Source organism: Diorhabda carinulata, chromosome 5, assembly GCF_026250575.1.
Source record: "Diorhabda carinulata isolate Delta chromosome 5, icDioCari1.1, whole genome shotgun sequence".
NCBI lineage: Eukaryota > Metazoa > Arthropoda > Insecta > Coleoptera > Chrysomelidae > Diorhabda > Diorhabda carinulata.
Genome location: NC_079464.1, coordinates 17,351,309 through 17,365,953, shown reverse-complemented (window position 1 = coordinate 17,365,953; position 14,645 = coordinate 17,351,309). Strand labels below are relative to the sequence as shown.

The window sequence follows — 14,645 nt, the reverse complement described above, 5'->3', positions numbered from 1 at the left end:
GATGCTCGCTCCATGCCTTCCAACTGCAGGTACCTGGTTTAGGAATTGAAGCATATTTTAATGTAATTCTTGGCAGCATTGTTTGTTACCTAACTGGTTGGTTGGGGTAGGATTTCTCATACCCAACACAGGTAATCAGTAGTGTAGATTCGATGACAGGTGATAGATATTGACAACGAGCACAAGCGTGATTCTAAACACCATTTTTGCTTTCATTTATTCTCATTAAATAAATTATATTTTTCTAATAACGTCCACAATCGTTATTTACTGAAATAAATATCTATCAAAATTTAGTGTGCGGAATAATTATCAAATTGTCAGAGCTGAAAATATGAGTTCGTTTTATCAAGTATATACAGAATAAAACTATTTCTTAATCATATTTAAATGGAGAAAACCATGTAACAAATCATTATTTATTAATAATTAATAATATTTGAATAAAAAGAATACAATATATCTACATTTTTCAAGTGAACGGTGACTTTGTGAATGCCGTCGTATAACAAACATAAGAAATAATAGAGACAAACTTCAACTCTTGAAAAGAGCAAAAAAAGGTGCCGTGACGATGTGTTGCCAAGTTTCGCGTACAGAACCAGAAATAAATATTGTTATGTACGTATAGTATAGTAAGATTCGAAAGATCACCGGATCGCTCAGGAGCAAAAGAATAAAACATTTAGATGGTACCAAAAAATGTTACAAAACTCCAATAGTAAATATATTTTATCAAGATCACTTATAACTAAAATTCAAACGATTTGGCACTGCTGCACAACTGCTGGCTAACTCATTAAAAATTAATGTTTCTCACTACATGAAGAAACCATAGGTACGCTAACATTCGATGCTAAACAGAAAATCTCACCAATTGTAGGAGAAACAAACAAAATTTAAACAGATAAACAGAATGTAAACGTTGTTTAAAATCAATTTTTTTGGTTTCCGATATATCTATACAGTGAGCGGCAAAAAAATAAATGAAATAAATTTTGGTGGTTGCTACTTATTGCCAAGTGGTGTATTGTGGTATACGAGGATGTATTGATATCTAGTTAGCCTAAACCATGCATAAACAAAATATTGCGTTATCATAGCAACGAACAATAACTTATTAAAAGTGTCAGTGTGAAGTTTGAGGTCAAAAAAGTAAACCAGAGTTACGCAATAAATTAAAAAAATATATGTTCACCAATTTTGTGAAAATCAAAAAATTGGAGTATCGAGGCATCATCAAGTACATCAATGAAAGGGTTAAGAGGTAAGCAGCTTTACGAAGATATATTTAATTCCTTTGGTGATCAATGTCCTTCGTATGCGACCGTGAAAAATTGGACCGCAAGCTTCAAAAGAAGTAAATTTTCCATTGAAGATGATGGCCGATCGGGAAGGCCAGTTTCTGTGTCAGTCCCTGAAAATATCAATGCAGTTCATGACATGATTTAATTAGACCGTCGAATTGGGCTCAAACGGATATCTGGAGCACTGAATATTTCATACGAACGCGTTCATCATATAATTCACGTCAATTTGGAGATGAGAAAATTTGGTGCAAAATGGATCCCCAAATGTTTGAATGTTGACCAAAAGCGTGCAAGGGTAGAAGCATCACGTTCGATTTGTGCTCGATTTGAAAACGATGTAGACTTCTTAAACCGAATTGTTTCTATGGATGAGACTTGAGTACATTTCTACGATCCAGAAACAAAGCAACAATCGATGGAATGGCGACACTCTGGTTCTCCAAGACCTAAGAAGTTTCGTGTCCAAAAATCTGCTGGAAAAGTTGTTACTTCAGTTTTTTGGGAAAAGACGCGGAAAGCTATCTAAAGGTGTTTTGTTTTCACAAGACAACGACCCTGCACACAAATATCATGTTGCCATGCATAAAAATTCGTGATTTTCCTCAACTGGAAAAAAGGTCGTAAATTTTCTTCCAACGAGGAGGTAATAAAAGCTGTGAGGGTCTGGTTTGCAGAGCAAGAAGAAACATTTTTTTTAAAGGCCTAGAGGCTTTGCAGGTTCACGGTAATAAATGTATCTAATTAAGAGGATAATATGGTGAGTAATAAAATATTTTGACATTGAAATTTTGTTTGGTTTCATAGTAGGCCAATATTTTTTCAATATATCCTCGTATAAGTGGAAAAATTCTAAATCGAGAACAAAACTTTAACTGTTGCAGCATTTTTTTCATTAAATGAATAATGTTACAATTTATTTTATTGTCCGCGCTATATGAGCTTAATGATAGACTGAAAATAAATCAAAATTTTAATCAATTCAAATTTAACTTGAAATTTAAATATACGTTGCAATAAATTCTCATATTATATTAAAATAATTAATGTTCCTTCACAATTTTCCAGGCTTAGGACTGAGAAAATAGAAATAAAGTCTTTTTAAAACATGGCAGGATTTTAATCGAGTAATGAAGCGATTTCATTCTTCAAAATATTGGTAATTATCTAAAAATCATCCCCCACCCTCTATCGACTTGGGGTTGTTAAAGAAATAGAGAGGGTTAAAGAATAAAAATTTACATTTTCGGAATTAGGTGTGTTAACAAATTATAAATTTTAATCGAAAATATATATACAAAAAATACAGCTAAATAGTGAAAATAGTACAACCCCAAGTCGATAGAGGTTGGGGGATGATTTTTAGATAATTACCAAAATATTTGCTTCTGATATATAAATTTGCTGGAGTGCTAAAGTTTAGAATAGAACGTTTGGCACATCTTCTAAGGCTAAATATAATTTACAATCCATTTAACTTTGAATAGTGGTAGAATGAAAATATGGATACGGATTGTTATACCGAATGGTGACGCCAAAATTCTTGGGCGTACGATAATAATAAGAAACGTATAGAACTGTAACCATTTATTATAAATATCTGTTTTCACGTTTTGTACTCTTTCACTTAGATTACTTATTGTTATAGAGTCCTCTCTACGATCCAAACGGAAGTGAAACCCATTAACAACAATTCTTTTGTGTTCTCCAAAGATGAGAGCCGAGAATTCATGGCGATATTTCCCGATATAGTAAGGGATTTAACAGACGCCGGTCGACATACAGATATTCCGGAGGTAACGAAGAGATTCGCACACGTGTTACAATACAACGTTCCAACGGGAAAAAAGACACGAGGTTTGTCTACTGTGATCGCTTACAAGATGTTAGAAAAACCGGAAAATCTTACGCCCGAGAACATTAGACTGGCGAACATTTTAGGGTGGTGTGTAGAATTGGTAAGTTTTTTTGATTCTTTTACGTTGGGATTATAGTTTGACAATTTATAATATCTAACAGTTATTCATTGGGAAAGCTTACTTAAATATTTGTTCACAAATAACCTGGTATACCAATTAATTCCAGCTGAATTAGAACGTTGAGTTTTGGTCAACAGAATCTGATCGGCACGGCCACACTGCAAAATTGTGCTGATTCATTTCGGTTTTCTTTGATCCGTACCGACGTAATTCGGTTTGGAGTCGGCATGCTTCGGTTCGGCTTTCGGCACAGCGAGCAGGCCGAAAGACACGTCCACACTAATTTGGCTTTACCATCCGGGCTGTGCCGAATCATACCGATCGGCATAATGTGGAAGCTCCTTAAGACATAGAATATAAATGAATAAGTATAGTTCTGCCAATATAAATTGCAGATTATGAAAACTAGTTCAAAGCCCTTGCCGACAATTTTGTTTGATCTACCATAGGCGTAGATACATCATTTTATAAATTTATTATTTTTATAAATACGTTTAAAAACATTTAGATCTTATGTTAATTAAAAGAAATCGAATCATTATAAACTGGACGACATTATTCGCCGTTATTTAGACAGATGCACTACTTGGAACTTGGAAAAAATCATTATTATACCTCGTTAAAGTGCTACAACTGATTATTTAATTATAAAACGTAAATAGACGAGTAAAATGTACCTGCCTATAACAGCGTTTGGTTTAAACAGGGTACCAGACGTGAACTGAGCTCTTTTTGAATCCCATTTGTATTTTTTCTTTAAATTGAAATTTCAAAGCAAAAACCACAAAGGAAAATAAATACTTTGCAAATAAAACAAAAGAAAAACATTTCAATTCCAAAGTATCTTTATAAATAACCATGGTAGTCTGAATTAGAGTAATCATTTGATTGAATTATGAAGGGTTCTAAAGGGGTATACCACATACTCATCTTCTTCTTTGATAACTCTGTTCTCCTTATTTAAACTATAAATTGTCCTACGTATAAAATCTTGAGTAGCTTTGTCAACTGATTTCTTCACACGTTTCGGTTCTTTGAATGATCCACATCAACCCCTTTCGTGACTACTCGATATATGGAAAATTTATTTACTATAGTTAATAAAACAATTCTTATTATTATTGCATTATCAGATTGCTGAATATATTCCTTTTTTAAACATTCGAATATATTGAAAATAACTTTCTGGGTTTGTACATCTAAATCTTTATTATTAAATTCATTCCTGACTTTATTCTCACTACAGTGTGCAATTTCATTGTATTCATTCGTCCATCGTCTAAAGAACGCCATATTTCTATTTAGTTGAAGAAATTTATTAATTAAATAAATCTCACCAAGCCACGCCACCGCTTATCGCAGAGTATCTAACAGGAATATTTCAAAGAAATTGTCTTCATTCGCCTCCCGACAGCTTCGATAATTTCTTTGGTAAACAGTTAAGATGATGAGTCCATGTACTCCGAAGGTTTGTTAGATGTTTACTGAATTTTACACGGGGAGTAAACATTATTTTTCATTTCTTAATTTGGTATGAGTGTCGTGCGTATGTATGAAATATTAATTGTTCCTTGCATAACTGCCTTTAGTAATTGATTTTGGAACAACTATAACATCAAAAAAGATACTGAACTCAACTTAAAAATATAGCTGTAATAAATAATTATCCATGTAAAGAATTCGTGTCAAACAACTCATAGTTATAAGTCCGCATCTGAAGAGTGGCGGTACATAATCCAGGTTTTGCGACGAACCAAAGTTCACCATAACATATTCAATGCTCATTGTATATGGGCACGTTTATGGAGATAAAAAAGGGGATCTATAGTTGCCTTGTTGCCAGCTACCGTCGAATTATCGCATCATCAGTCGTCGATATAGCCATAAACCAGCCACAAACCCTTTCGACGGCACTAATTTGGTTGAACTTTTTTAATAACGCGTTGAAGACCACAAAAAAATTGTTTGAATATGGTTGGCGTGATTGCCGATCTAGCCAAAAGTGGCCCGTGTACGGCTCCGCAAAGTTAATACCATAAATTGCCTCTTCTGTTTAAAAGTAGATCTTCTAGTTTTTTGTAAAGGAGTGAATTGTTTTGCATTTGAATATGTAGCCCATTTAAATAAATAATAATTTACAATACCAACGTAAAAATTTACCGAAAATTCATTTTGACATCCTCGTTGAGTACACTATGGGTTTCCATAATTTCATATACAAAGTCGGACAAAATTGGAGGAACACCGAATATCTGATTTAATTATGACTTATGATAAATTTTTTCCAAATAAACTTTTTTGTATATTTCCTATATGTGTTAGCAAATTTTCTGTTTAAGTTACATTTATTGAGGTATTATTATTTCATCGGTTAATATTTTAAATGTATCATCCTGTATTCATAATTTTTTAGTAGGGTTGAATATTTATTTCATCTAAAATGAACTCTAAAATACCTGGGCACGCTTGTCAACCAGCAATGCGACCCAAAACTCGAAATCAGATCAAGAATTGAGCAAGCGCGGAAAACTCTGAACAAAATGAGGACACTTCTGGCAAACTGTAACCTTAGCCTGGAACTCCGGACCAGAATGCTTCGCTGTTACAGCTTTCCTGTTCTTTTGTACGGATGCGAAAGTTGGACCATGGATGCGGCCACAGAGAAGAAAATTGATGCGCCTATTGTCGAATATGGGGATATCTTGGACGGAACATAAGACAAACATAGAGGTCCTACAGCAAATGGGTAAACATGAAGAACTTCTCACGACAATCAAGGAGAGAAAGTTGCAGGACCTAGGACATATAATGAGAGGCGAGCGATTTTATATTCTCCGCCTGATAAAAGTGAAAACTCAACAGTTATTACAATAAATGGTTAAACCTTTAGCTGTCTAACAGCATTCTAATCTGTCAACAAATGACCTTAGCATATTTTGAATAATTTCCCGCTTATATTTTGTATCGTGACCCTGAATCGATCTTCCAGTTCTTGGAGAGTTTGAAGTAAATCCTATAAACTATAAATTTTAAAATAACTCCAAAGAAAAATCCAGCGGTGATAAATCTGATGACTATGCCGGCCACTTATTATAACGTCTTCAGTGTACCCATCTCTGTGAAAATACAGTGTTAAGGGATTGTCTAACCCTAGCAACATTATGTGGTGGAGCACTATCATGTAACTAACATTCTAATAACTGATGAATGATTTATATGATTGAGCAGCAATCGAATTATTTCTGGTGCTAAATGATCTCGTAAAATTGTGAATATTTATCACAATTTAATGTGTTTCTCTTCCATAAAATGCGGATTATTATCCGACCAATATCGACAAGTTTGTCCATTTTCAAATCCGTTCAGTCAGGATCATCTTCATTTAACGCTCAGTGCAATTCCACTTCATCAGGATAAATTTTTTTTATCCGGAATGTAGCTGGTGCATGGAAGAAGAAGAAACTCCGGATCACGTCATCGGTGAGTGTCCAGCAATCACACGTGCAATGATCATGTCAACATATCTGATTAGCTTCTCCAAGAACATCGGCATTTGGAAGTTTAAGTGGGGGCTTAATGGCCAATGTGCGCAACGGTCTCTGACCTACTAACCTAACTATGAATTACGAAGTGACTACCAAAACGGCTTCAGGCCAGGAAGGTCGGCAATTAATTCAACACCCTAGTACAAATACTGCGAAAAGAACTGAAAACATAACAAAAGAACACATGCAGATTTTATATATTTGATACATTACTCTGATTAATATGGTTCCAAACAAGAATATCAGCTAAAGTCAAATTTCAGATCATAACATATCTATTTGAAATCAAAAGAATTGAACAGTCTTCAACCACATTTAATTTGGGGTTTGAAGGCATAGCAGGATGGAAAAACGATTAAAGTCAGGACTCACTGTAAATTATTAGAATAATAAGTAAAAAAGTCGTCGCTCTCTCGGCTTGAGTGACTATAGAGCATTCGGTAACGTTAGCAATCACTAAATATCAACAAAAATCTTAATTTATAAAACTCAATATTTCTTGAAAATTCTCATAGTAATGTCTATGAAATGACAAATGACCTCAAATGAAATGAATTAGCGTTCATTGAATCCAATTATTGATTTGTCATTTGATGTTGATCGATGTCCCATGATGTCCATTGACGTCGATTAACGCAAAATCATATCATTTGGTTAGTGAGATCACATGTTGGTTAGTTGAATTAATTTTTTCATTATGTCCAATATTCCTTTCGTTTCGACACATTTACAGCACTATAGGAATTAAATGAAAAAACCCGAGCTTCCTGTGAGGAGATATCGTTGCTACAGACGGACGGACGGACAAAACGCTAGTAATGCGCTAAAAAGAAAGGGAATGACCTAAATCGATAAACATATCGAATTGAGTTACATTAGTTTCAGCTTTCATCGTAAGAAAAAATATTTGAATAAAGAAAAGTGTGTGAAAAGTCTCAAATCTTGAGATTTGAGGTGTTCTTTAGCGTCATTATTTACTGTACTGCAGTCGAAAAGTTTTGTTTGTAATATTAAATAATACAATTAGAGTAATTAGAACTAACAATGAAATGCCAGGCATACCTTTTTGTAACACCGTGAAATACTAGGACTTACTCGATAGTAGTATTATACTATATACCGTTTTTTTTCAACCTCCAATCTCTCCGTGCAGACCCTATTCGGGCAGAAGATAGCGGGCATGCGTTGTAGGCGATTACTGATGCGATTATTGATGCTCCCGCCAAGTGTGAATTGTGAAGTGTGATTTCTACCTTATTGTTACTGAACGGTTAGGGAACTTTCTTTGAAGAGGGTATTGAAAAGCTTGTCCGCAGATATGACAAATGTCTCAATCCCTTCGGCGATTATGTCGAAAAGTAACCGTAACCAATCTTTTGGTAATGAAATTATTGTTTTATACGAACTTGTCTTTTATTTATAGCCTATCAAAGGTTGAAAAAAAACGGCCTTAAGCTATTTTCCTGCATTTAATGTTATCCACCAACTCACGAACTGCATTTGCTCTGTTAAGGACTGCATCGGTTGTTTGCATAGCTGTCCACGGTATCTTGAGAGTAGATATTTTTAAACTTCATGCTTTGACACCATATAAGAGAACTGACCATATATAATGATCTCATTATAAAAAATGTTGTACGAGCTACCTCAATTCTATATTTTATTTCCTTATCGGGATTCAGTTGTTCAGTAATGTAGCAACCAAGATATTTGAAACTGGACACTCTTTGAAGATCTTATCTGAATACAAATTAAACAGAAGTGATGAGAGTATGCAACCTTGTCTGATTCCTCTTAAGATTTTGCATTCTTCTGTCAATTTTCCGTTGTTTCGAACGCCCGCTCTTATACGCCAATATAATTTTTTGATGATTCTCAAGTCGAAACTATAAACTCCTTTTTGCCTTAATATATTTATTAAGTTGTCATGTTGTACTCTATCGAATGCCTTTTCGTAATCGATAAAGACTGCAAATACATCTTTTCGTTGATCCCGGCATTTTTGTAGGAATATATTCAGTGCAAAAAGTGCTTCTCGTGTTACCAACCGATTTCTGAAGACGAATTGAGTTTCGTCTTGATTTTCTTCGCACTTTCTGATTCCAGCGTTGATGATTCTAAAGAATATTTACGAATGGATAAATGACAAACGGGTCCGTTCCTCTTTGGCCGTAAAAGATCTTAATTCTTGAATTTCTTTTACATTGTACAGGAAATTTAACTTGTTACGATTTTTATTGAAAATTGGTTATGATATTTTAAATACTAAACATGGCAGTATTTCAACTAATAGCCAACAGAAGTCAAAATAAATTCATAATAAGACACTAAAAATTTGATACGATTACCTAAGAGATAAATGTATGTATTGGAAATATTAGAGTTTGTACTGTCAACAAAAATGTATGAATCTATAAAGTTTGTATTTATTCTATTTGCTGTTAGTGTCGTCAGGGTAAAGATTATCTTGATAGACGTTGTTGTACACTCCGTGAAAATTTTCGTACAAAGATAGTATCATAATGTACTCAGTTTGATAAGGTCAAATATTTTCAAAAGAAAATATCGACAGTTACATCTAGAAAAATACGTAGATGTTAAAATTAAAACGCAAATATACTATATTTTGTAAACAATTATCTATTACATAACTTAAATTAATTTCAATATAAAAAAGGATTGTTGCGAAGTACCATTAAATGAAGTTTTTTGGTTCATTCGTTGAATTAAGTTATTTCATAATTTGCAATGTTTTGGTGTTTTAAAGTTTTTTAAAAAACTGCTTTTCGGAATCGAAATATGTACCTGGTTCGACGCACTGAAAATAAGAATCAGGTGATTATGTCGTCAACAACGGATTTCATATTCTTATCTTATTTGAAATATGTTTGCGTTTTATCTTTGAGTTCTATAAATAACACAATAACAATGAAGAAATATGCTTAAATGATTTTTAAATTAAAATCAAAACAGACAGGAATTATTACATATCGTTGGCTCAATTCACAAATCACGTTACACGTCACACTTTTTTTCTATATCAATCTTTTTTGATACCATCAGATAGATAATTTCTGAACGCATCTAACAGAAAAACTCGTCACAATATAAAAGTCTAAACAGAAAAATTTGGAACTCCAGACCGCCGTTTTGTTTAAAGTTGACCGCACTTCGTTCTAACTTACTTGAAGTGTTCTACTTCAGTTATTTTAAATCCTTTATTAAAAAAATCAGTTCTAGTCTTCACTCAACTTTTTTCATCGTTTTTTGTGTTTATTGTAAAATTTGGGAGTTACGAGGTTTGCGACTTAAGTCTAGGATATGCAGAATTTTCATAGGGTTCACAAGAGGAAAACAATTATATATTAAAATGTATACAAAAGTTACTTGAATTTCGAATATTATAATATGGAGTAGTTTTCACGATGTCGGCATCACATAGTCAATAGAGCATCCGTAAACATTTTTAAAATATTTAGGGAGCAATTTTTACACACATTGTATCTAACATACATAATTTATTTATACACTGACACGTTTCACTATTCACTTGTATTTATATACACACTAAACGTCTAATTTATTCAAAATCCACTGTTTAGATCACTCGTAACTATCCCATTGTTTTTGCTATGAGATCAAATTATTGACTGACTTCCGGCTGCTAAACTTCCGCTTTATATATTTAAATCATATTCTATAACTTCAGTCGGCGAGTTATTAACATTAATAATAATTATCCGAATTACTTTATAATTTAAAATCTCGTTTATTCAGTCCACATCCTACCTGTATAGGTATAGGTAACTGTATAAGTAAAATTTTTCAAATCATTTTAAGAAGTTCTTTTTGTTTTTATTATTTTTATTGCAACATGAATCTATAATTGCCAGATATTTTTATTGTTCTTTAAACTGTACCAGACGCTCATTTTGAATTAGTTTTTTCAAAATATTTAGTATGGCTGAAATTTTTAAACCTTCAACCCGAGCGAATTATTACAATAGAAATGTCAATTTTTTTGTTTATCAACTTCTGTATGTCAATTTTGAGACGTAACTATTTGATATCAAAATTGAACTAGATATGTTGGGAATATCTACCGTTGGCGATAAATTAATTTCAGATAGATTATATATTTTGTCATTAGAGCTGTAAAACTGCTGTAACAATTTTTGTGATATCCATCAGTGTCATTAACTTGCTTCGCTAACTGTACATTATCATATTTCGATGTGCACTTTTTCACACTTCTACCTTCTACGAATGTTCTTGATTTCCAATTTCTGTCTTTACAAAAAACATTTTAATTTTTTACTAGCCATTGTAACACAATTTTGTTGGAAACATCAAAAATAACAGCAACGAATACACCAATGTGACTAAACTACAGATGAAATAATTAAAAATAATAAAAAGAGAAGCTTTGTACATTTTGAAAATTATTCAAGAAAATATTGTACCGTTAATCATGTTATAATGATCGCAGTTATTTAGAGCTAATTTAATTTTCAATGGAAAATATTTTTCCTACGAAAAAATGTGTTATAACATTCTTCAAGTTTAATTTTTAACAATAATTGGAATGTCATGGAAATACTTGGAACTTTAAGGTAATTTTATACTTATTTTCGTGAACTAAGGCGTTTCGGAAGATTAATCCAATCAGTTTTATCTAATTTTAGAAGCCATTCGAAGAGGCTTTAATATTAATTTCGGCGAGTTTCAAGAATATGTTTTGGAAACAGCACGAAATTTTTTTTATTTTTGGTACTAAATGCCGATTTTAGCACATAAATTAAAATTATAGCTTTTTTATTAAAAACTGGACATCTATATTAGGAATCACGAAACAAGGATATTAAACAATATTTTTCGCGAAATTACTTAAGACCAAATACTATGCATGATGTTTTCAATCGATTGATGGCTTCCTCGGACACATATATTTGTAGCATTAGCATAACACTACCATAAAAACTACTAAAATAATTTTTGCCAGAAGTTCTTTTCTTTCTATTTCGAAGGTACTAACACAGGTATGAACAAAAAGTAGGGATGGTCTAACGGTTTAGGGAGTTGCATACGTTTCAACAGTTTTACTCGTGCGTTGGTTTTACTATTAGAATAAATATTTTATACTGAAGTATTACAAATAATTTTTTTTTGTTAAAGATTGACAATATGTAAATTTCTTAAATTTATCCGTCTATAATGTTAAGAATCAATCATTTCTTAACTGAAATTGTCAATTCTTAGATATTCAAAATACTGCAAATTTATAATATTTTCTCCTATCTCATGGAGCTTTATTATAAATGTAAACATTTCTCCATGTTTCTTAAGGCTTTGAAACCGACTTTCATATTCAATTTTAGTGACCAAAATCCTACTTTCGAACATATTTAAATTGCGTTCATTGATATTTTCATTCTCATTCATTCCTTTTTTAACAAGGGAAATAAATGAAATTTTTTAGTTTTTATTTCAGTTGCAAATAATAACATATTTGAAGTAAAACTCTTCCAGTCCTCAAAATTGTGTGGATATTTCCTTGAAGTCGAACGTTGAAATCGTTATATTGGTTCATTATGTCTGCTAAGAACAAAAAATATTGTTTATCATTGAGTTCGAGATCATTTTCACCGATTTCGTGAAGAAATATTTGTATATCATCAAAACACTACAAATTTATTAAGAACTGCCCCGACTTAACCATCGTATAAAAGAATGTAATAACAATTCTCCAAAAAAGCTTTAAAGCGTCTGTGTATTAATAGTGATCGCGCTATTATAATATGTTAACAACTTTTTACATTACATCCTTAAGTTGTTGTGTAGATGCCTTCGCAAATTTTCTTCATGTATGATAAAATAAAACGATAAAAGTGAACGGCCAAGTTTAACAAATCCAACAGTTTTTCCTTTCATACTTGGAGCACCGTCAATTGTTATGGAAAACAATTTAAATCCAATTCTTGTCCATTTTTGAAATTTGAAATCTCTTGTACTTGACGAAAAATATCAGTACCTTTGGTACGCATAGTTCTTCATTAACATTCAAGCTATTTATTGATGCAAATCTAATAATTATTGCAAGCCTACCAATACTATTATGTCGGTACTTTCGTCAACTGCAATGCTAATTATGTCACAAGATAACAAATCATTTTTGACCTTTTCATCAATATTCTTGACCATATCTTCAACGCGACGCTGGACTGTTCTAGCTGACAATGGCATTTCTTTGATTCTCTCAAATATTTGTTCTTCATTTGCGAAGTCAGTAAATAAGTGTTCGGAACAATTTATGAATGCGTTTTTCAAAAACTCGCCGTCTGTAAATGGTTTTCCGTTGGTACCAACGCTAAGAGCTGCAACAAAGCTGGCAGATGTAGCGTGATTGTTGCTGGTAAAAAACTCTTTGAGAATTTATTTTGTTTTCCAAAATGTAATACACATTTAGCAATATATTCAGATTTATCTTCATTGGCCATTTCACTCGCATCTTCATGTCATTTGTCACCGTTTTCGATAAACCCATACTTTTCTGTCCACACATCTTGAAATAATCTCGGTTTTGCTTTTTGTTTGTTCATGGTAATTTTTTTGAATAATAATATTCATTCCACTAGGCCACTAGGTCAATGTTATTGTGCTACTGTACTACACGTGCTATAATTATAACTGAAATACAACTGAAATAACGACGCGCGCGTCCAGGAATGGAGCAATTTTTTCGGACAATGTCGCTGTATTCAAATTTGTTACTTTGCGACAACAATATTTTGGGAAAAAGAAAAAAATATGCTCATTGGAAATATGGAAATGGGTCATTCGGTGACCCACGGGTTATAGTTTGCCGACCCCTGGTCTATGGCAATCATTGTTATGTCGGGTTTCCAACAAGCGGACGGAACAAAAACAAAACACGAACTCAGTCCATTTGTGACAGTCCGCGAACTGTTCTAGAACTTTTGGAGCGTCTTCTAAACTTGTTAGTCGGCAAATAGAGTTTTTACGAACACAAACAGTATAGCGGCTAACTTCAAAGAGTCCACTTATTCTAGGACTGTTTGTCAGCTTAGTATGAACGTCATCTACATTAGAATCAGTTTGTTTCTATTTTCGTTATTGTGATTTAGTAGTAGTCTGATTTGGTGCGTATAAAAGCTTAATTCACCTATAATATGAACTCTATATTGTTATTATATGCCTAGCTTAACCCTATACTTTATAAATTCGATCATACTTTTGGCACAATTCTTGATAATGATGGTCCCGAAACTTTCAATTAATACATTAAAGTATGGTACGAATATCCTGTTGCTAGGAACCTTAGAGTGCTGTTGAAACGTTCCCGAGCTGGGATGACACTCTGTAGTTGGTAATCTTGCTCATGACATGAAATTTTGTTCGGTGTCTCTATGTAAACTGAATAAAACTAATTTCTGTTCGTTACTTAAAAACACATTTCGCTGGGAACCCTACCGTGTAGAAACACTTTCAAAACGAAACCGATTCAAATGTCCGCTTGTTGGAAAATAGGCCTTAGAAATACTACCGATTTTTTATAATAAACTTGTGAAAGTAAGAGAAGTTCAGTCCGTAAACAAATAATTAACTCAATTGTCGACATTGAAGATTAACCGACATATAATTAGAGAAAAATCTGCCCCAAATATGTGATTAAGTAGAAAAATTATAATTATTTATTTTATCTACTACTACTAAAAGTTTGATCAATTGTTTTTTTTTTATTTTAACTCTTGATAATGAATATTCTGGGATTTATTTGGATTCCATTATTGTCA

At 32.6% G+C, this 14,645-nt stretch overlaps 1 protein-coding gene across 1 annotated transcript in view; it reads left to right on the top strand.

Moving 5' to 3' along the window:
* The window catches only part of LOC130894525 (farnesyl pyrophosphate synthase), a 48,707-nt gene that overhangs the window by 7,062 nt on the left and 27,000 nt on the right, over positions 1-14,645 (top strand). The window contains exon 2 of the mRNA XM_057801406.1: positions 2,956-3,265. Coding sequence (XP_057657389.1) covers positions 2,956-3,265 — 310 coding nt within the window. The remainder of the gene's footprint in view (positions 1-2,955; positions 3,266-14,645) is intronic.